Source organism: Eucalyptus grandis, chromosome 7, assembly GCF_016545825.1.
Source record: "Eucalyptus grandis isolate ANBG69807.140 chromosome 7, ASM1654582v1, whole genome shotgun sequence".
In the NCBI taxonomy this organism is placed as follows: domain Eukaryota; kingdom Viridiplantae; phylum Streptophyta; class Magnoliopsida; order Myrtales; family Myrtaceae; genus Eucalyptus; species Eucalyptus grandis.
This window is the reverse complement of record NC_052618.1, coordinates 14,128,535-14,151,244: the sequence shown is the minus strand read 5'-3', so window position 1 is coordinate 14,151,244 and position 22,710 is coordinate 14,128,535. Positions and strand designations below refer to the sequence as shown.

At 40.7% G+C, this 22,710-nt stretch overlaps 4 protein-coding genes across 4 annotated transcripts; 1 reads left to right on the top strand and 3 right to left on the bottom strand.

Annotated features, from left to right (window-relative positions):
* Window positions 1–176: 176 nt before the first annotated feature.
* Window positions 177–1,973, bottom strand: LOC104455076 (uncharacterized hydrolase YugF). Its single transcript, XM_010069929.2, has 4 exons — window positions 1,350–1,973; window positions 1,057–1,149; window positions 421–488; window positions 177–285 (listed from the first exon to the last, which is right to left on the bottom strand). The coding sequence occupies exons 1-4, from the start codon at window positions 1,971–1,973 to the stop codon at window positions 177–179; spliced, it is 894 nt and encodes a 297-aa protein (XP_010068231.2).
* A 1,061-nt stretch (window positions 1,974–3,034) lies between these two features.
* On the bottom strand, window positions 3,035–11,332 carry LOC104452818 (probable protein phosphatase 2C 10). Its single transcript, XM_010067298.3, is given in 7 exon segments — window positions 3,035–3,508; window positions 3,601–3,655; window positions 3,657–3,753; window positions 8,176–8,452; window positions 10,200–10,439; window positions 10,695–10,785; window positions 10,980–11,332. Coding segments are annotated over 6 exon segments (849 nt in total). The 5' UTR covers window positions 10,734–10,785; window positions 10,980–11,332; the 3' UTR covers window positions 3,035–3,367.
* Window positions 11,333–14,167: 2,835 nt separating this feature from the next.
* LOC104451057 (tobamovirus multiplication protein 1) lies at window positions 14,168–16,732 on the top strand. Its single transcript, XM_010065814.2, has 11 exons — window positions 14,168–14,347; window positions 14,711–14,801; window positions 14,889–14,941; window positions 15,072–15,164; window positions 15,264–15,335; window positions 15,445–15,517; window positions 15,722–15,767; window positions 15,843–15,906; window positions 16,281–16,334; window positions 16,424–16,501; window positions 16,626–16,732. Exons 1-11 carry the CDS (start codon window positions 14,168–14,170, stop codon window positions 16,716–16,718), a joined length of 897 nt encoding a protein of 298 aa, XP_010064116.2. The 3' UTR covers window positions 16,719–16,732.
* A 2,776-nt stretch (window positions 16,733–19,508) lies between these two features.
* On the bottom strand, window positions 19,509–22,500 carry LOC104436737 (F-box/kelch-repeat protein At1g22040). Its single transcript, XM_010049635.3, has 2 exons — window positions 22,324–22,500; window positions 19,509–21,527 (listed from the first exon to the last, which is right to left on the bottom strand). The coding sequence occupies exon 2, from the start codon at window positions 21,468–21,470 to the stop codon at window positions 20,052–20,054; it is 1,419 nt and encodes a 472-aa protein (XP_010047937.2). The 5' UTR covers window positions 21,471–21,527; window positions 22,324–22,500; the 3' UTR covers window positions 19,509–20,051.
* Between the last annotated feature and the right edge of the window lie 210 nt (window positions 22,501–22,710).

The window sequence follows — 22,710 nt, the reverse complement described above, 5'->3', positions numbered from 1 at the left end:
TTCACTGTTTGGGGAGACTTCTTTCTTGGCAACGTGCAAGAAGCATCACTCCATGTGTGTAAAATCACAGATCAATTAGAGTGTGATCAAGAAACCCAGTGCCCAGAACCAGAAAAATCAGCTTTGTCATCTCAGATTAGTGGATGGATTAGGAGACACGAATCTGATCAATTACATCACAGAAGGAAGAGCTTCAAATGCTTGATGAATTCCTTAGGCTTCTCCAAGTTCACCGCATGCCCTGCATTCTTGATCACCACCAGTTCAGCACTATCCCCAATGTGCCTGACCCAATGCCAGCATTAGCGTCAGCTCAGTATCTTGTGCCTCGGTCATGTCATATGTATCGAGGGGAGTAAAAAAAAAAAGGAAAATAGGAAAGCAGGGAAGTAGATAGTTTCATATAAAATGAAGCTTCACCTTTTTAATCTGTGACCCAGCTCCAGGGGGAATATCTGATCTTGCTCTCCCCATACCAACAATGTGGACTGCTCAAAATTGGGAAGCATTGCATAGGAAAACAATGTTCAGGAGTTTGATTCAGATAAATTTTTGTCGAAGAAGAAACAATGATTCTATAACCTTCAGGAAGCTATCAAATGGAGTGGATCTTATGCGTAGTCACATGAACGTCTATCTAGCTGGGCTTGTGACTTTTTCAATCGGGTGGTTCGATTTTGCTATCACTTTCAATCAGACGACTTGCAATGACTAGTAACTGAAAACATGTCGAGAACATTTTCTTTGTGATTAATGTATGATCATGGTGACAACCCATCACAGTGCGACAAAACAATCAAAGTTACAACACTACAGCAGACAGATCGAGGACAGTTGAATTTGACTTGAAAAGATTTCTTATATTTGTCACTTTGATGATGGAATTGTCACACTTCTCTTGGAAGCGCAGGTCACAGAGACAAGATGCACTAGTATATGTTTCCTTGTATTCATCTTCCACAGAAAACAAAATCCATAATCTAGACTCCAGAGCAAATTAGCATTTGCATGAATTGAATTATGCTGTACCCAAGTGAAATTTGAAAGGAGATGAACCTGTCTGATTTTGGGTAGACTCGATAGTTTTCGATCTTTGAGTATCTCTTGGATCAATTCCCCCTTCTCTTCAACATACTCTGAACACATAACCTGTACAAATTCCAACTCTCTCAGAACATATAAACCCTTGTTTATGCAAATCTACTTAGACTGATTAATCTATCTCTATTCACAACTAACAATTTATCAAACCTTTCCAAGAAATTGAATTTTCTACTGACGATGGACAGGATAATATTCTCAGAGATTAGTGCCCTGTTCATGTACATCGAACGAGATCGGAACCTTACCTTGATGAAATCACTTAGGAAAAAAGAGGGAACCCCGGTAGCGGGTCGGACAAAGGAGACTCGCATCAATTCCCTAAGCTTATCGGGCGTCTGCGGCATCAAAACCAGCTTCGCCTCCTCTAGACTCTTGACCGGGAACAATCCCGCCTTCAAGTCCTTCTCCTCCAAGCAAACCCCGGTGCAGCACAAGACCAGCCGGTCCAATGCCTGCGGGTACTGCACGGCCATGCTGTATGCCACAAACCCGCCGTAGCTTATCCCGACCATGCACATTCTCTTCACGCCCTGCAAATCCATCAGCCTCATTAGGCATTGCGCCTGGAATGACTCGGTCCGGTCGGGGCGTGATGTGTAGGACCGGCCAAAGAAGATCAGGTTCGGGACGTAAACATTGAACCGTGGGGTGAAGTGGTGGAGGGCCTCCGCATATTGCCACATCGCATTCGCGCCGAACCCGTGGACTAGGACCAGGTTCGGCTTGGAAGGTTTGCGGATTTTGGGGACCCAGCATTGCATAACCGTGCCATCCCCGAGGCTGGTAGACACGGAGCGTAAGCCCGATTTTGCGAACCAGTAGCGGTAGAACCAATCTCTAGACGCGGTGAAGCTGAAGCATTTCGACATCATTGGAGATTTCCTTGACATTGGACGATCAATCGGAACAACAAAGTGTATCTTTCGGTGCTGGTTTCGCACTTCTAACTTCAAGTTCACAAGAGATATAATGATTTCTTCATGGCTACAATGAGTCGATGTTTTGACAAGACAGAAATTCGTCTGGGATAAAAATTTGAAATTGGGAATGAAAAAGATTGGACCTAAGGCAAGAAGTTGGGGTTTAGAAAATTCGTTCTGCGTTGGAGGCCCTAGGACCAAAAGAAGAAACACAAATCTAGGATTTTTACAGCACAAGTATTTCTCACATCCAGGAGTCAATGTCCAAAATAGACAAGCCACAATTTGTTTCCTAATTTATAGAGCTGTCACTAACGTTTGACAATTTCTTTTTTTTTTTTAGTCGATATGTTTGACAATTTCTTACTTCATCCATTTTTGGCAAGACATCGGAATCTTGTCTTCCCAAATGATTAGGATCTTATCCGACCCGATTTGATTCGAATGAATATGCAATCCAGCAAGATCTCTCCATTGAACCAAGTAAAATTCCTTACTATTTATATAACCAAAAAAAAAAAAAAAAACATTTGTAATTTCAACCTGATGGGGTCTAAATTTGTTATTTAGTTGGCTTTTTAGACTTGATTGGTGATGTCGGATTAGGCCTTAATAAAATATTTGACCGTTTAGAGTTGTGTTTGAAATTCCCTCCAAAAGCAGAAAATCCATCATGCTGAGAATAGCTGGGGCAAAAACAGCTCAAGAAGCAACTTCCATGGTTGAAAATCTGAATGTTGGATTGCTAAACACAAAGTCACAAAAGTCCAGACACAATGCCTTCTCAAGTTTCGTAGTCCAAAGGATGGATCCATTGGAGATGATAAAAACAAGCATCAAGGAGCCAAAACTTGATCCTCGACAAGGAAAAGAAGAAAAAAACACCTTGGGTTTTACGTGCAAATTCAGCACTCTAGGTATGTCCAAAACGGAGGTAAATAGGAGAAACGACGTTTTGTGCAGCCAATTAGCCAATTTTCTGGGGCATCAGTAGTTCTTTGCCGTGATGATTGCCACATAATAACACTCATTTTATCAAATAAATAAATCCACTTATGTATTCGCACAGCTTCGTAAACTATGAGCAAATTACAAGCACGAATTGCAAATGAACCTACATATTGGAAGGAACAAACCAACAGCAAGCCGCACACACGAGTGCAGTAACTTTATGTATGACTTACAGAATTTAAAATTCACAAGCTATCACCTAATTCGGAATTCATTTCTTTTCCTCCAAACTTGTGCTGGATTATGAACCGGTGGAATCATGGCAACAACGCCAACAAGCGAATGTTGCAGCATTTTTTGCCCCTATACCGTTAATATACAAGGCTTCGGTGCTACACCTTTAGACGAACAACGATGCAGGATATGTCATCCTTACTATCTCTTTTTACCGCTTCAGCCGCGAGGCTCTTGGCTGCCCTCAAAGGGTCCTTCATCTTCCGAGCAATGTCGACTGCCTCCTGATTAGACATGACCTGCACCAACACAGCCGATAGTAAACAACGAAAACCAAGATGAAAGGTACGGAAGATTAATGAAGAGCAAATGGAAAGGGCATGGATATCACCTTCCATAAACCATCACTCGCAAGGATGAGAAAATCAGTTTCCTCGTTGATGGAGTGTTTTTATATCGGGATCAGACCGCAAGTGCGATTTGAGGTTCTTGTCTCCAAAAGCACGAGACACTGCCAACTGGCCATTCACTCTTGCAACATCTCCTGATATATTGTAAGACAATCAAATTACTTATCCACGTGTGTCTACAGTCTAGCTTTCCATTCTCTTAACAGAAGATCTAGTACAAACATGATAGGTTTCAGTTAGCATTGGTGATGGTTCTCCATGAAAATAGTGACTGTTTCTGTAGCAATGTGGAACCTACTTGGAATATTAACATATGGCTTCAACTATGAGAGCACGCTTTTGATTCTACATTCTGTCATGCAAAAGGATGTACTTTTAATCACATTATCAGTCCACTGATCTGATTCATCATGCACCAGATTTGCTTCCCTGTGCACTCATCAAATTGATCTCCCCCAGTAAGACCACATTCTTATCTACTGATTAATAATCTGAATATTCTCTCCATAGAAATTTTGAATTTAACTAGGTGCACAATGAAGCAGCTACATTTTGAGGTTGCTGTTGATATCTGTCAAATAGAATTGGCCTGTAAAATAGGGATGTTTGGAAGATGGCTACAAGGTTAACTAAACTTTGCTTCATAAGAACAAGTCACATCAGCCTATTGGTTTCTGGCATGCCAATGGAAGCCCCAAAAGTAGTTCTCCAGCCAAATACTAAGGAAGCAGAAGCTGGTGGATCAAGCTCTCCCAAATCTATAGTGTAGAGAATGTGAGAACATTACTTTACTGTGTGAATTGTAAGATGATTGCATCCTTGTGCTTATCCTATAAGTATAAAAACTAGTGAAAATTTTCTAATCTAGGGTTCATTTTGAGAATATCAGTTGCAGATCCACAGACAAAAAGCTGAAAATACATTAAAGTTAGGAGTATAAAATTCGAAGGCAGAGAATAAAGAGTAAGAGGAACAACAAGAAATCCACTAGAAGAAACTGGAGAATGTGAAATGCTAAAATTGTTTCTTTCAAAGGCATGAGAAAATAAGAATTTGACCAACAATCATGTTTTTTTCTTCATGGAGTCACCAATTGAGGGTAGCATCTGACTTTTTTTAATTCTCACCAAACCCTAGCTTAAAAACAAAACCTTCACAAGAAAGAAACTAACAAAGGATAACTAAAGAAAAGCCTTAGTTATTGGCCTTAATTGGATTTTCGAACTATAAGAAAGATTCTGACATATGCCATCTCTTACATACCCACATCCCTCCTAGTCAGGGCAGTGGACAAGAAGAACAGCTAACCATGCTGCTCACAAATTAGCTAAATAGGCAATGCCCATTGCTTAAAAAACAAAGTATGATATTGAGATTCTGACTGCTGGTCTAACTGATATTGTTTTGAATGAAACAATCTAATACTCCTACTCTTTCGAAGGAAAAAAAAGGGAACTTCAAGAAATATTTTGTTGGAAATGTTAGAAACAATCTGTCGTGCCTAATCTTGAACATGGGTGGCTCCCTTTCTACAGCAACTCTGTATAGGGGCAGTAGCCCTTAGGCTACATTTGGTGGTTCAGATTTGAGTCCAGATAAGATAACAAATTATCCTATCCGGTGCTTGGTGATTCCCTACTGACTAGATTAACCCAGATATATCTGGATAAAATGCAAGATAAGAAATCCAGGGTAGGGGGTGGAATATACCCAAATTGGATTAAAATATTTTTAAAAAATAACTTAACAAAACAAAAAATAGGCATGGCACCTTCTCTGCATTTCATTTTAATCAAAAACCAGAGAGAGAAGTGGAACCTAAAGGAGAATAAAAAATAAAAAAAAAGATTCCAAACTCACAATCGCGAGGTTGCTTGCACCACTTCAATCCCGATTCATCACTGATCAATACCTCAATTCTGACCATCCAATCCTTGCACACCCATTGTGAATTTCAACCAATCCATCACTTTTTTCTGGGGCGTTGAAGACATTGTTCCTGAGCTCTAGTGATTTTTTCTGAGTTCTGAATTTTGTCTACAGGTGTGGAGGTGTGAGTGATTGTGGATTTCAGGGAGGTGGGATTGAGGTCAGAATTTTGGGGCAGCTGGCTTTTAGGGTTGTCGAGGTTTGGTAGTTGTGTGCAAGATGGATGAGAACAATCACAAGCTTGAGGAAGGAGAAATTTCCTTTAAGATGACAAGGAATCTTAAAGATTTTAATCCTATCCTAGGTCGTACCAAACATACTAGGGGATTTTCTACAATCTGAAGGTATTTGGAGAATTTCTAATCCCAAGTTATCCTATCTTATCCCAATCCGAATCCAAACAACCATACACAGCCTTAGTACCTTCATGTTGGAATTATGTTTATCATTTCAGAAACAAAAAGTGGAGACTGAAGATCATAAAGTACCAAAAGCCAAGCAAAGGTTGTGCGCTATGAGAGACAGAGTTCTGGGTGGTTTGATATGCGCACAATTAAACTACTGGCAGGCTCCCCATTGGATCTCTTGTTTCTCTGTGCTCTATCTAATACTACGTCCTTTTAACCATGCAGATCCTGGAGATCTTTTCCTTTAAGTCTCTCTCTGTCTCCATCAGTCTTCATCTCCAGAACAATATCACACCTTATTGAGAGGGACGCACAAGATACTGCTAGAGTTCCGAAGACAAACATCAATTGAAAGTGACAAATCAGTGTCTATATAAGAGAAGGGATTAAATCCTTTTAAGCATTTCAACCTTTCAAGCTGATGCCCTTTTATTTACCAAAGCTATTTCATGTAGTAAGAAAAGGAACATGTCCCCATGGTCAAGGTACATCACCCAAAAAACAATGCGTGTTTAAGATGCAAGTCAGTTCAAACAGTTACATTTGTTAAGAGTCTCTTTCAAGAGATCTATCATAAGCTTAGAGAACAAATGGACTCTAGATTAAGAACACATTGATCTAATTTAAGAGTCAATTACAGCACAATCTACATGGAAAGAGGTATCAAGTTTGCAATTGTGAGATTGCATTAGCTCTGTGGAGCTAGTGCCAAAGTTAAAAGTTACTCAAGAGAAGGTCCCAAGGAGGTTCGAGCCGAACATATGTATCTCTTTTGTCATCAAACTTAGGGTGTGATCTACATTTTTGTGCTTCGATATAAAGCAAGAGAGTGTTTTTCTTTTTCCTTCTTCTACAAAAACCTTCTTTTACCCTAATCTTGCATTGCAATTCTTAGGATCAACGTAACTTGCTACCAATGGATCCATCTCAAGTCCAAAATCATGCACATGCTGCATATTAAGTTAACCATCGATCCCACCAACATATGAGCAGCAAATGGGTTATCGCATAGTCATTAAGGAAATAAAGGGAAAAGTCAATTGCAGTGCAGGATCAGAATGCAGGTAAAAGAAAATAGCCAATATTGTCTACCACACGCAACCATTCTCAATGATAAGCAAGTCAGCTATTCAGCTCACAGCAACTTTCAGCAAAGTGTCATGATGAATACCAATAATTATTTAAACAGTTCCTGATCATTTCTGCCTCTGAAAATGCCACAAAATATTACGGTAGACGGATCTAGTAAGACAACAAGTTCAAAGTCCATTGCAGTTACGCATGGAGAGAGACAGGCATAAAGTCATGATAGTGCAACCCAAGACAATTACAGCAGCCTTTTCCATGTAACTAGATAGGGCACGTGGATACTTTTGCGCTATTAATCTCTATGCAGAGTCTTTTCCTCCTTGACACATGTTGGCTCAAGTATATATGCATGTCAAAGAAAGAATGTTATAACTTATGAAGTGCACCTAGAAGACATGCCAGTGCACTTACAGCCTCCGGTCACTGTGCACTCATAGAGAATTTTTTTTCCTCATATATTTGCAATTTTCAGCATCACTTTTTATAGCATTCGTATGCAACAATATTTGAATCGGACTAAGCTAAATGACATACTACAAAACATAGATTAGATGTTTCAAAAGTAAGAATTTTAAATAAATATTCAGTGCTTCATAACACAAAATACATGTGTATTATGTGCTATAGCATGTGCTAGATAGCAAGAATTTAGAATAATATATTCTGCGCAGCCAAAACCAATACTAGTAAACTACCGTGAATGTCCTCAGAACTGAAACGTCAGCCAAGCAGCACTCCGATCTAAGCACAATATTTGGATTTCATAGACACGGTAAACATGTGAAATCTTCCCTGTGCAAAGCCCTTAGGACCAATCTCATTTGAGAAGTAAACTGGGGTTCACCAGGATGGCCAAATTTTCTTTAGCTCTAATAAATAATGATAATTGTCTTTACTCAACCTCAAGTTCAAACCTCACGCTGACAAAATGACAGACATAACTTATTTTAAGTTCTTGCCGGAAATATAATGATCAGTGATATCATAGGTGACCCCACTCAACTCATGTAAGCTCTATTCCATCCAGGAGGAGTTGGGTAAAAACTTGTGTACCATTTATCTCCAAAGTTCATTTTTAGGCGTTAAAGATCATAAAGTAAAAGGTATACTAGCTTTAGCATTAGGCCAGACCTGGCATGTTCGAGACAAATCCACCTCTGTTCTCAATGCTACCTCGCTCAGTGTTAGGCTCATGGTCTGTAGACATTTGTACTGCCTCCCCTTTCCTTGAAAGTACAGCCCGGGAATCTCCAACATTTGCAACCCACAATTCGCGCCCATTTACAAGGATTGCAGTGACGGCTGTGGACCCACCACGTCCTAGGTCAGGGTTGTGTGTCAAGATTGCTTGATCTGTTTTCTCATAGGCTCTAGCAATAGATCGGCTGGGATCAGTCCAAAAGTTATCCTGGAATCATTAAATTGAAAGATCATATTCCAAGAACAAATCTTTCCAACGACTAAGGCAATACTAAGCACAATGGATATTGCCGATATCCTTTTCCTCATAGGCTCTTCAACATATCAACCTAGCCTCTTCAGGATATTCAAAATGTGAAAGGAGTACAAAAGCTGTTAGCAACAAGAATTTAAACAGTTGCTACTCATTGTTAAGACTCGGTAGCGTTTCCTGTATGCCAATTGAGATGCAGTAATAAAACATTATATGACTAGTACGTCTGTCGGGTTGCAGTATACAGACAAAGTGTGGCATTTGCCTACTCTTAGATTTATTGTAAGTATGATCCCTCCAATGTCCCATGTTGGACACTGTTGAATTGGTTGAAGAGAAGCATCCACATGACACAGGCAACGGACATGAGAAGAGGCTAATGACAAAGGAAAAACTCAAGCAGAGAAATGGAGGTAGCATGCCACTGGAATTAAGGTAACTGAGCCAAGCCAAGTCGACATAAGAACTCAAACTCAAGTTGACTCAAAAAGTGGAAAACTCAATACTTGACTCAAGCTCCCTGGAGCTTCAATTTCTCACGCATACTCAACTTGAAGAATATTTGAATTGAGGGCAGGACTTAACTCATTCCATGACTACCGGAAAAAGAAGTTTATAATCAAAACTCTAATGACATTAAGCTCAGACAGGAGCTTTTTTATTTTTTTTAAAAACAACAAGGAAGCTTGCCTTCAGGTACATAAACCACCAAACTAAGTCCTTATTGCCTTGTTCATTTCTCTTCCGCCTTTTTTTACGGCTGCTTCAATAGAAAGCTCAAAATGGACTGCTGTTCCCACAAAAGAATGAAGTTGCAGAATTCTAACATAAATGTGGCTAATGAAAATTGTGACCAAGCACTGTAGTGAATTGATTGTTTGATCCTTGACTAAGCAAGAACTACAACTTTAATCATTGTTTGAATCTGTAAAGACTAGTGTATGTGGATCATGAGAAAACTTATTAGATCTACTCGTTCCCCTATCACCATGGCAATCAACATGTGAAAGGTCATATCTTATTATTGAGAGATACTTCCATTGTAGCTAATCTGGACTTGTCCAGCAACCTATACTGAGCCACTCAAGACACAATAATTTAAAGATGGCTCCACCAGTGGCCAAATTGTTGGCATGACAAATTTAAGCTGATTGATAATCCAGTATAAGATGATATTTCAGCTTCTGATGGTTCAAAAAAGAATGCACCCCCTATTAAGCTTGCAAGCCTCCCAAACCAAGTTATAACTAATTTGACACTTTAGCTACTTACAGTCAATAAGAACCTGAGTGAACTAGACTGGCCAACTAGTCAAGCTTCTATGGCTAGTATCTTGGCACCAGGGCTGATTGAAGGGCAAAGTAATACCAGGCCACCATATTTCAATGGAAATACACAAAAGGAGGACCTTAAAAAGGGAGAATACAAAAGAAGATGAAAATGGAGAGCAAAGAGAAATCTAATTTCCAAAAGTTCACTGATGAATAAACGGTACCAGTCATGGGCACCTTCTGAGTGTTAACATTTGTTTAGATAATTAAGCTCTGAAAGAAAAGGATATTATTTCTTTAGCTTAATGCTATACCCCTACTTTTATGAAATATTTTAATGGTCGCTCTAGACACCCTCAATCTCAAGCAGCATAAGAAACCGATAACATAGTTAGTAGTGCAAAATATTTCTAATTAAGTAAACAGCTGACCTCATTCAGGATATTATGGAAGAGATGCTTCTGTAGGTACGCAGGAACGCTATCTCCTAGATGCCCATCAAAGATGGCAAAAAGACCAAGTTCACGGCCTTGGGTCCGAAAAAATTTCGCAACATGGTAATCTTCCATGGGATGATTTGCTTTCCCTTTTATTAAGCTAAAGCCATATTTGACGGGGCTCTGATGGCTCCTCCCCTTGCCGGAGCTACATGAGGACCGCCCTCCTACAAGCTGAAGAGCGGGCAGCACAAAAACGAACAAAGAAACTCATCAATCACCGGCCATCTGGACAAGCATCAAGGCTTACGTAACAAAAATATCGAGAAGGCATTTCCCTTCTTTCTCATCGGACAAAGGTACCGAAGATCACGCAGATCGAGCCAATCAATAGACATAGCAACACCCGCGCCACACAAGTTCATCCCAATTCAGCAATTCAAGTCGAGGTCGATCGCTGATCAGCAACAAGCATCTCTTTTCACTCACCTGAGAATACAGAGACTTGAAGCAGCATAAATTGCCCATATAATTCAGCCTCCACCGCTCACTGGCGCCCTCTGCCACCTACCATCTACCTCTGCAACATACCAATCAACACACACCCAGAGTCAACAAGAACCCAAAAAACCCATCTCGAGAAAAACTCCCAAATCCCCACCACAATCAACAACAAACCCATCAAATTCTCGATCATCATCACAACAAACTATCCACCACAACAAACCCACCCCAACGAATCGACCCCTCAACAGATCGTGCCCAAGGTCTTACCTTTACTGGTTCCACCGAACCGAAACGAGCAGAAACCAGCTCCGCGCCCGCCGCCGACCCAGAAAGAACCGAATTACGAAGATGGGTCACCAAGCGCGACGACTCTCCCCACTGCCCACGCGATGAGAAGTGAGAGAAGGGGTGAGGGTGGGGAGGAAAAAACCGACGCTAAAGATGAAAACCCGTCTCGATTCCGTAGCTGTATGTCCACACAGAGACAGACAGACAGAGGGGAGAGAGAGAGAGAGAGAGAGGGATAGCCGGGTCGTTCGTATTGACTTTGCTTTGGGGTTCTTTTTTTCTCCTCCCTCTTGTACTCTTTCTCCGTGCGTTGGCTTTGGTTTGGTCTTGTTTGGTGTGTTTTTCCCCTATTTATTCACAGTTTTAGTGACAGACACACCACTGTTCTCTTTCCTTGGCAGATACCATTTTACACAAATAGAGATGCGGCTGTATATTTCTCCCATGTGCCCTTCCGTCAGCTCTCCTACTATTCCATTTACTGCCACCATTTTCCCCTTCTTCCCTCTTCTCTCTCTCTCTCTCTCTCTCTCTCTCTCTCTTCGCCTCGGGCAGTTGGTATTTAATGGCCCTTCTCTCTCTTTCTCCTCTGTGTACCGCAGTTTGTCCAAGTCAACTCGCTTTTCTCTTTCTCCTCCTCCTTGCCGTGCGCTCTCTCCCTCTCTTCTTCTTCTTCTCTTTCCTGTTTTGACACCGGTTGACCCGACGGCAGCTTGCTTTTTACTGTTCCTTTCCTTTCCTTTCCCTTCCTGTTCTCGTGACCCAGCGTGCGCTTCGTCTTTTAGTTTGGCGATTTCTATCGAGTACTATCGTGACTTCGAATTCGACTTTGACACGAAATTAGCGTACTTGGACTTGCGTGTTAGTCCTAGAGTGCCATTTTTTTCTCGTGGGATGACGAGTAAAACCCGGTCCGATCACATTGGGGATGGGAGCAGGCTCGGTTTGATTGGGTTCTCGACTCCACCCAAGCCCTACCAGGGCTTAAATGGGTAGGTGTTGCCGGGCGGGCTTGGGGATCAAGTTTGACATGGATTTTGAATTATATGACGAGTAGTTCGAAACTTGAATCCTACTCAATAAATCGTGAAGTCATCATATTGTCTTTTTCAAAAGAAATAGTAATGTCATTTTCAATACGTGAATTATTTCTGTGTGTTCAATCGGGTAGTTATGAGTTTTTGTTCAATTAAGTACGTTAATTTTCAAAATGTGGTTTAATGCGGTCCTTCCGTTAGATGAAATGTCATTTTATGAGTCTTTGTTGACTTGGTTCATTTACTCAGTAATGATTATTTGTTGTTACTCTATTTATATGCTTACCTTTGGTCGTTGTTTTGCAAAATTTACTATCAAAAACCATTTTCTTCATTTGCCAACATTCTGAGTTGCTTCAAAAGAATGGGTCAACAGAAAATCATTTTGTATTTAACGAAAACCCATGTTTAAATTCAAGAAAACGATTTATCTTTTAAGAACATAAATCACTTTTAAAAATATGACTCAATCCTAATACTCGTGCTTGAGGCCCATAAGGCTAACCTAAAGACCTTAGGGTCCAAGCTTAACCAAGCGATAAGGCTTAGGACTCGAGCATGACACTCGAGACTCCTAAGACTAGGTTTGAGTCCCTCACTGTCAAGGTCGAGACCCCAACACCAACACCCAGAAAAAGAGTCCCCAACGCCCAATTTGAGTCCGTGATGCTCAGTTCAGGACCTCAGCAGCATACTCTAGTCCTCAAAACTTGAGGCCGAGACTCAAGCAACCAAGCTTCAATACCCAATTACCATGCCTTCTCGACACCCGCGCTTGGGTCCCTCGACGTCCATGCCTGGTTCCCCAATGGTCGAGCCCGAGACCCAACAACCATGTCAAGGTGGTCAAGGCTAGGCTTTGGTCCTTCGATGCTATGACTATAGCCCCAGCACTTCGTCTAGAGTTCCCTTCGGACAGGCTTGGTTATCCCACCAACCCGACCCGAATCCCACGTGATCGAGCTCAGGTCACCTAAGGTCGGGCTCCCCAATTCCTAAGCCCTAGTTCTCAGCAGTTGAACTCAAGTCCCTAAGGCCAAGCCTGAAACTCTAGCGCTCAGGGTCAATGACCCTTTTCCCACGAATCTGGGGTTCTACTTGACTTTTTCTTAAATGCGTGCTTCATAATTTTCCCATAACATACATTAGAAAATAACTTCCATATTTTTTGTGAATGTCGCAAAACATGTGAATCTTCATTTTCCTAAAAATAAGTTCCTGAGAATATTTTCCAACAAAAACCATTATAAAACAAATAGAGCCTTAATAAAAACCCATCAATTTATCTTACTTTTCACTCTTTCCAACACCACCCTTCCATAAAATTAGAAAACACCCACTCAAATCCATAATAATTACCATTTTAGACTTCGCTTTAGTGGTAAATATTTAAAATGTCCACGGCACTTTAATAATTGGAAAGTGAACACCAATTTTAAAAGTTCCAATTATTGATTCTATAGATAGAGATATCCACGATCAGTTATTTCGGGTTCGTATCTTTTTTAAAACCGGATAAGGAGACCAAAAGTCCTTCGGTTGATGCAAACCGTTCAATAAGCCCCTCGATTTTCTATGCGATCAGATCTCAGAATATATATATTCTTATTCGAATCTATCCTCCTTCAAAGATATCGAAATATTAATATAATATGTATTTTTTTAAAGGAAAAAGAACTGTCCATAGTGTAGAGATAACTGCCAACGTGGAAATTCTAGTGGGACCAAGCAATGGGTATGAATGGATTACATAAAATGATAAAACCAAAAGTGAAACGAGAGGAGGCAAAAGGTGGTGATTTCAGCGGCCATCGTTGCTCATGAGGAGAAAAAGGCCAAAGGACAATGACAGGGCATTTTTCTGTTGCGCAATCAACGAATATGCTACCTAGGAAGCCGTCAAACGATCACACGTACGTTTCCAATGTGAACTTGCGTGTCTTCCCCCTCTCCTCGCCACGTACTCCTTCCATTTCTCCCTTGCCATCTCATGCTGTCAAAGCCATGCAAGAATCCACCCCCTCTCTCTCTTTCTGGGCAACAGGAAGAACATTCTCTTCCTCAACTTCTCTGCAGATCTCGTCTGCGTTTCTTTACACGTTTTCAGGTGGTGGGGATTGACTGATGTTGATGGGTGGCGGGTCCCTGTGGAGGAGAAAGACCCTGGGTTTTGAATGGGGCAGGAGCTATTACGGCGGTGGTGATCGTGCGTCGGATTGGTGGGACGAGATCGACGAGTCCGAGCAATGGCAGAAGGGGATTTATTATTTCTTGTGTGGATCGTACGCGTTGATCTCTTTCGTTGCCTTGGTATGTCATCATCTGCTGCTCACCCTTTTCTTCAGATTCATCACAAGATCTGGGCGGTTTGGTTTCGCTGCGAATCTTTTGAGTCTTTTGTTTTGTGCGCCTGCGTGTGTTTTGTCTTCTTTCTTTTGCACGGTCGCGTCGTCTGCAGGTGAGTTTGATCCTGAAGAAGATGCAATGAGAAAATTCCTGAAGATCTTTCTTGTTGTGATTTAGAATATTACTTTCTTTTCTTGAGGCGGAGGTTGTCTTGTTTATGTCATGGTCACACGCAGAATGCGGGTTTCCTCGCATGGACGACGTCATTCATCATCTTGAATCGTGAACGAGCTGAAATCTTCGGATGTCTTTTTAACCGCTGTGTAGGTGCAACTGTGCCGCATTCAATTAAGAGTACCCGAATTCGGCTGGACAACGCAAAAGATTTTTCATCTGATGAATTTCGTCGTGAACGGAGGTAAGGATCGCCGGGATCTTCTGTTTTCTTTCTTGAGGCGAACCACATTCGATCTCTGTAGTAATTCTTGAATCTGCATTTTGTCAGTGAGGGCTTTCATGTTCGGCATCTACAAGAGCGTGTTTCTGCTCAGGCCCAAGGTACGTCTTGTTACCTCGCCGACGTTCATCAGTCTCTTGATCTGTAGTATCTGAGATGAGGAGTATTGTGCATTACTGTCGAAAAATGTGGTATCTGATTCTTGTAATTCCAACATTTGTTTCCCAACAGACGCTCGAAATAATGCTTCTCGATCTTCCCGGACTATTATTTTTCTCTACGTACACATTACTAGTCTTGTTCTGGGCTGAGATATATCTGCAGGTACTGGCTTTTTCGTGCACTACTGTTGCCTTTTATGTTGTGAATCCTCACATGCAGAAAGTCATGTTGATGGTTGTTGAAAGTTTTCTAATTGGACAGGCTCGAAGTCTTCCTATCGATAAGCTTAGGCCGACATATTATGCAATCAATGGACTAATATACTTCACACAGGTGAGGTACTTCATTCTCGTTTCTATTCACTTCTGGAAGAAACCAGATTAACAGGATTTGATTCTTGTATCTGACTTAATGTCAGTAAAATTCACAATTGTGGCAACAGGTGTGCATCTGGATCGGTCTAAAATTAAGCCGAACTCATACGGCGATCATGATTTCAAGACTCTTTTTGTCAGGTCAGTGTTGTTTAGGCAAATTACGGGATGACAAAAGCCTTTCTTTCATTGTTATTACCTTGTTCTTTCTTCTGCTTCCTTTCACTGGTATTTGAACTAAGGATTAGTAAGAAGGTTCGTGTTATGCAACTTAAGCCGCGTTTCCTTTTACTGTTGTTTTACTTGTTTTGCGATTGACGCCACATATTCATTTAATGTTGGCAGCTGTCTCGTTTTGTGCTGCACTTGGGTTTCTGATATATGGAGGCAGGTAATTCCTGGAAATGACCTCAGGCCAATGGTTGCTTTCTGTACTTGCAAAGTAAGTTACTGTTATTTTGCGCAGGTTGTTCGTCATGTTGAGGCGCTTTCCTATTGAATCGAGAGGCCGACAGAAGAAGCTATACGAGGTTTGTATTAGATGTGATTGTCGAGTTTGATTTTGTAAAGTTCAATGGATGCACAAGAACTTGCTGCTATAGAAAAGGGTACAAGCAAAGAAATTGATCTCCTTTCTAGAGCAATTCATAGGCTTCTTTAATTGCAACGTTACATCAGGACTAACTATCCTATGCATCCCTTGCAGAATGGTTGACTTAAGCATACCCGCTTCATGAATTTGATGAATGTGCAAAAGAACATCTGTTTAGCATACCATTAGAATTCATCTGAGAGCAGACTTTTTACACTTTGAATGATTGAGCAATCGGAATTCATATAAGAGCAGTAATTTACTTCAAGACTATGTCAATTCGGTCGCACAGCCTAACGAACCATATTGCAGGTGGGCTTCGTCACGGCAACTTGCTGCACTTGCTTCTTGATAAGATGTCTAGTGGTGAGTTACCCTAGCACAAGCTCTAAACTTCACTAGTAGAACCCAGAACTCCGAGTTCCTAACGGATGTTTACCCGGTACATCTTTCAGGTCTCGATTTCGGCCTTCGACGACAATGCAGACGTCGACGTCTTGGATCATCCAATTCTAAATCTAGTCTATTACACGGTAACTTTCATTATTGGCGTACCGTATATATCTGTGAGTGATGTTGATGCGTGAATTTGTGGCCCTTATTGTGCCCGCGGCAGCAAGAAACTTGACGTGTTTGACGTAATTTCGTTCGATGCAGCTGGTGGAGATCGTGCCCTCGGCCTTGGTTCTCTACGTCCTGCGGAAACTGCCGCCCAGGCGCATATCCGATCGATATAATCCGATTGGATGAGAGGCTTCAATGGCTGCTCACTTACTGTGGAATTGTTTCATTTCATTCATTTTTCTAAGATGAGATGATCATGTTCTTGAGTTGGAAAAATTTCCTGGAAGCACATGCTCAATCTCTCTCTCTCTAATTAGCGCGACGTCCATATTGTTTAATGTATGCTGATTTGTTTAGTAGAAAATGAATGATTTGAAAATTAATTTCTAAAAGTAATTTTTATATTTTTGAAATAATTAGTTAATGAAAAATATTTTCATCATCAACAATAATTATGTTTAAACATATAAATAATAAATAATATTTTTCATTGATTCATTTTTGTAAGTGATACAAACAATTATATTCAAGAAAATATTTGAATTAATATCACGGAAAACCCAAAATTAGTATGTGTGATAAATTTACTTCAAATTAATTTTTTTATCACTAAAAATCCAAAATTAGTACACTGTGACAAATTTATCATCTATTAATTTTTTAAATTTTATCGTCAAATTATTAAGATGGATGACATGTGATAATTAATTGTACCAATTTGGGGTTTTAAAAGTGTATTAGTTTGGATATTTCATTTTTCGTGATATTAGTCCAATTTAATGGAGGGTAAATATATTATAAATGTATCAATTTCAGTTTTTTTATCATCAAAAAATTAGTTTGGAATAAATTTTTTAAAAGTATATCTTTGAGATTTTATGATATTAATTTAAATATTATTTATATTATTTATTTTTTAACTGAGCAGTAGTTTTCATTCACCAAACTACACGTGCATCGGTAGTTAATCAACTTTGCTAGAAGTGATTCAAAGATGAAGCCGAAAATACCTAACTTGCATTTTTTAATAAGAAAAGATAAATCAATAAATCCCATGATGATATTAATTACTTTTTTTTTTTTTTTTACTGAGCCGCAGTTTTCATTCACCAAACTGCACGTGCATCGGTAGTTAATCAACTTTGCTAGAAGGTATTCAAAGATGAAGCCGAAAATACCTAACTTGCATTTTTTTTAATAAGAAAAAGATAAATCAATAAATCCCAGCCGGCCCAGTAACCCATAAGGAAAAAAAAAATATTAGGTCGCTATCAAGTGATGAAGTTTCAAAGAAGCAGACATGAATCAATTAAATAATTGACAAATACTTTTTTTTTTTGTAATAAATTAGCCATAGTTGGACTGACAATTTGAAAATAGAATGATAAGAGGACTCAACACTGTTTCGTCGTGTTGTTATAAGAATCGGCAGTTGCAATGTTTGAGATGCTCAATGGCCTCGAGGATGAAATCATGAAAATTGTCCAAAATTTTTTAATTTATTGTATTTTTGTGAATCCAATCCTAAATCTTTTAGTTATATTAGTTGAGTCCCAAACTTTTTCATATTTTATGTAGTCCATTGAGCTAATTTTAATCGAAAATTATTGATGTGGATCCTAGCTATTCTATATAGCACAGTCAATATTTACATGTATGCTAATTTTGTTATTTTATATTTTTTTCAAAATTTTATTAATTTAATTTAATTTTATATTTTTCTTCTTTTTCCTTTTTCCCCTTCTTCCTCCGCTCAGCAATGACCAATAACTTGCCACAAGTGACAACTGACAAGTCACCCTCGCCCGCAAGGTTCAACCTTTGTAGGCTTAGAGAACAAAAGACGAATATGCGTTTGAAAATTCAACGCATGACGCAAGTTTGATTTTCCATACCGAATCAGATTTTTGACTTTTATCTTACCAAGTGGGTTTAATAACCATAACAAAGTGTAAATACAATTACAGTAAATTTTTTCCACTATTTGTGCAATAAATTTTTGCGATGGTTTTTGACAACCAATTCAATCTTTCAAAAACCCTTCAATTTTGACAATTTAATTTTACACTTATTAACGATTTGTCAATTTTGACCGAAAATTAATGAATGATGTGAACACCTATCATTCTCTATGGCATGATCCGAACATAATTTTACAATCATTTTAATATTTTTAACTCTTTTGCTTTTTTTTCCTTTTTAGCTCCTTGTGGGCTAGAGGCGAAAAAAAAAAAAAGAAGAGGAAAGCTCGCCTCACCCACCTTCGGACGAGTTTGGACTTTTCAAAAAACTCGTGCTACTACCACCTCTCCAAGTCTGAAGATCATACATATCACTAGCTAGTCGACATGGTGCACTCTCAAAAATTTAAACATTCCACGAGAAACCCGTGAATACTCCCGTGTCGAACTCACCGGACCACCCTCAGCCTCCGGTCACCGAGCTGCTCAGTCATTGGATTACCGAGTTCCTCGACCTGAACAAAGAGCACCTAACAAAGTCGTTTTGGTTTCCGGACAAAGCTCCGGCACAAGCGCTAGCGAGAATAGAAGTACGTTTTGGTGAAGAAACTTGTGTTTAAACACTCCCAACCAACAAGAAAGCAGAACCGGCGGACACATGAAATGCAGAAAGTACGAAATTTCCAATTGCCAATAGGGGAATAAATGAAAGCTCGAAAGAAGCTCCAACTACCATGATTCGACATTCATTCAATGGCCTCACTTTACAGGTCCTTCGCTACGTCAACCCGTAATTAAGCCAGAACAGCTAAGGTGCAAGGGGGGAAAGAATGAAGCAAAGAGGTGACATGCCTTTATTGACCGAGTACCTGGTCTCATCCTGGAAGAGAGGATCATGAACACGATGATGTCAACACGATGATACACCACCTTTTAAGAGCTCAAGCATAAAATGCCCAAGTGATATAAAGAAGAGCGCCATTTCATCGCTACAAAGGTAGCTCAAACACGGTTGTATATTATAATAATCTACTTGTCTTCCTTCCCTCCACTAGAACAGCAAACTACGGAAACCAGGCATTGTCTAAGATGCTTTGGTGTGGTACTTCTTAAAAAAGCTGGCCAAACAATCCATCTCTCTTATACAACCACTCAAAAGTTATAAATATTGGCACATAAGAAAGGTTCCTACTAATTGGCAATTGGATTTTAAAGCAGAAGAAAGCATAACACCGAAGGGTCATGCTATGCAAAATGCAAGGACTGAGTGGCTGCAAAGTGCTCCGGTGTATTTGGAGAAGCATCAATCTGGCTCCATTTGATCAAAGTAATATCACTATTAGAACCCAAAAGCCAAAGAGCAGAAGTATGAAAGCTTCATGCCTTGATCTTACATTTTCGGTGGAGATAACTAAAGCAAGAATTTTTCATTATCTCTGCTTGCTATCTTTACAAGAAGATAAGCTTTAAGTCAAACCATGCAATGATTCGGATGGTAATAGCACCCTATAAATATATACCAATGTAGCCGAAATTAAGAAAATTACCAACTCCCTTGTCAAATGTCAAGGGCCTGACAGCTTACAAGCTCTGCGGATCCTGCATTCTTAGTGGCTATGACCTTCCAAAGATTTCTTTCCGATTCCAACTTTAAGACAGAATCTTCTGCTAAAGATGAGGAAACCATTGGAAAGGGATTGACATTGTTCTGCACATCTGCTTGCATAACCGATATATTGTTATTTGCATCTCTAGTGATAACATGAAGCTTGCCCAGTAAACTAGCAAGTAAATAGGGAGACTCTGAATCAGCAAAGTCGCGAATAGGAACCTCTTCCGCAATGACTTTCCAAGCATCATCTTGGTGATCATATACCTTGATCTTAGCACTATCAAGAGAACTAGACGGATCCAACGAATACAACTCGCCTTCTACAGTGACACTCAACTTTGTGCCTGCCTGCCTTGCGGGCCAACCCTCACCCATACCAGGTGGCATTTCGACCCATGAGTCAATTTCAGGATCATACACTTCTCCTCCAACATCCACAAAGAAAGGCCAGCAGTACAAACTTTGAGGCACTAGCAACCTTCCCCTGTATGAAGTCATTCCAGTGGCAATAGGCTTAAGCAGATCGGCAAGGAATGCAGTAGGAAGCATCTGAGCTTTGGCAAAAGGCATGCTTGGTATTTGGGACCATAAACCAGTGAGGGGGTCATACACTTCTGCCGACTGAAGTGGGGTCAAGCCACCACGACCACGAGTGACCCCACCAACAACATAAAGCTTATTGTTCAATATGCCTGTCTTACAATAAGCTCTACCAATTGACATGGGACTTACTTCACTCCACGCATTTAGAGCAGGATCATATCGCCAAACACTTGTCAAGGCCGAGGCTCTAGAAAAGCCACCGATCACATAGAGGCATCCATTAACAGCCCCAACTGCACATCCACAAAAAGCCATCCGATCTAATCCATCCTTTCTCCCGAGCCAGCCCCTGATGACATCTGCAATTCTAATACTTGAACCCATCACGTTCCACATCCGTAGGCTCCCAAGGCCTTTCCTTGATTCATCTTCAAATGAAACCATAGGCATCGGGGGCAACCTTTGCCATCTCCTCGACAAAGGATCCAAAGCATGCCACAAAAGATTATCCTCATCCACTTTTGTCAAAACATAAAGCCACTCCTCAGATGTTCCGAGCTCCTTCCTCAAACTGAAGAGTTCAGCACTTGTAATCGCATTTCTCCAAGCTCGCGACACCGACTTTACCTTCAAATAGTGGATTCTAGGAACTCTGGCCAAGATCTGAAACGATATCTCATCCGGAAGGCTGGGTATCAACCTCATATCATCCTCAAACAAGCTTGACGACACCTTCTGCCTCTTGCAAATTTCACCTGGCGCAATCTCATAGGTGTCCCTTGCTCCGCATCTGGAACCATTGAAGCTCAGAATACCCCCCATCAGTGCTCAGAGCAGAGATGATCCAGATCATCTAAAGCCGCGTCAATCTCCCCAAAGCTGCACAGACCAATACAGAGCGACCCGAATGAATGGAAAAGTGTAGAAAAAACTGGGACAGCAAATTTTATATACAGCAATTTATGTAAGCACTGACATAAGCGAATTATAGACGATAACAAAATGCTACGTTGCATAAAGCTGGAAGCATCCAGTCAACAATGGGCAGCGCCCCCCCCCCAAAAAAAAAAAAAAAACCAAAAAGAAAAGGCCCTGGATGTGCAAGAAAAGAAAAGAATAAAGATTACAAAATCTTAGGAAATTCAACCGGCCTGGGCAATGAAATACAACCTGAAAACCAATCAAGAAACAATTTTTCCATCAAACCCTTCACCGGCACGTTCTTAAAATACTCACCGCATGTGAATATGCAAAACTTCAGGATCAAGAATGGTCACGCAGCTGGAAACCTCCCCCCGCACTCAATTCCCTTTTTCCCCTTTTCCCCTTTCCCACAGGCAAACTCAAAGGAACCCGAACCGATCGAGCACAGATCCCAAAGAAAGGCGACGCGCAAACCCTAAAGACTCCAAAACCCATTTGACAAAACAGGATCATTTCCACAACGAGCCACCCCCCTTCCAAAGAAAACCAGATTCGGCTGCCAAGCACAGGAAATCACGACAACCCATCATCCATCGCGAGCAACCCAACACAAGGGGGCCGGCCCTCGTTCGAAGCGAGCCCGGATCGTGCGGCGGAGAAGGAAAACGGCCGTACCCAGAAGGAAAAAAAGATCATTTCCATCTACCACGACAACGACAACAGCACAGAGAGAGAGAGAGAGAGAGGGTACCTGGACGGCGACGGAGGAGGAGCCAAGCTAGCGAGGAAGCGGCGGATTCTAGCGAGCGGAATTCACCGGCCGCGGACGCGCACGAGCGAGCACAGTATCATCGGAGATTAGAGAGAGAGAGAGAGAGAGATTTTTGTGGGTATAACAGTGCACGAGGGGAGGAAGGATGATATGCCGGGGTGGGATATACATAAAACATGAACAGGCCGTACGTCGCTTCTGCACACGTAATCATTTGTGAGTAGTACCGTGCGCCTCTCCCTCTCCCCGCATTTGTTTAATGTTTTCTCTTCTTTCCTCGTGTTGTTTTTGGTTGAGCCACATGTGAAGTTGTGTTTTCTTTCGAAAAAACTTCAAATTTGACAAATTTAATTCAAACAATTTTTA

What these genes read in the sequence shown, in the direction of transcription:
- LOC104455076 (XM_010069929.2), bottom strand. Translation starts at nt 1,973, where the DNA reads ATGTCGAAATGCTTCAGCTTCACCGCGTCTAGAGATTGGTTCTACCGC. An exon ending in TCCTAAGTGATTTCATCAAG is followed by an intron (nt 1,150 to 1,349) that starts GTAAGGTTCCGA and finishes GAATTTGTACAG; the next exon opens with GTTATGTGTTCAGAGTATGT. An exon ending in GTCTACCCAAAATCAGACAG is followed by an intron (nt 489 to 1,056) that starts GTTCATCTCCTT and finishes AATTTTGAGCAG; the next exon opens with TCCACATTGTTGGTATGGGG.
- LOC104451057 (XM_010065814.2), top strand. Translation starts at nt 14,168, where the DNA reads ATGGGTGGCGGGTCCCTGTGGAGGAGAAAGACCCTGGGTTTTGAATGG. An exon ending in TTCAAGACTCTTTTTGTCAG is followed by an intron (nt 15,518 to 15,721) that starts GTCAGTGTTGTT and finishes TAATGTTGGCAG; the next exon opens with CTGTCTCGTTTTGTGCTGCA. An exon ending in GACAGAAGAAGCTATACGAG is followed by an intron (nt 15,907 to 16,280) that starts GTTTGTATTAGA and finishes ACCATATTGCAG; the next exon opens with GTGGGCTTCGTCACGGCAAC.
- LOC104436737 (XM_010049635.3), bottom strand. Translation starts at nt 21,470, where the DNA reads ATGGGGGGTATTCTGAGCTTCAATGGTTCCAGATGCGGAGCAAGGGAC.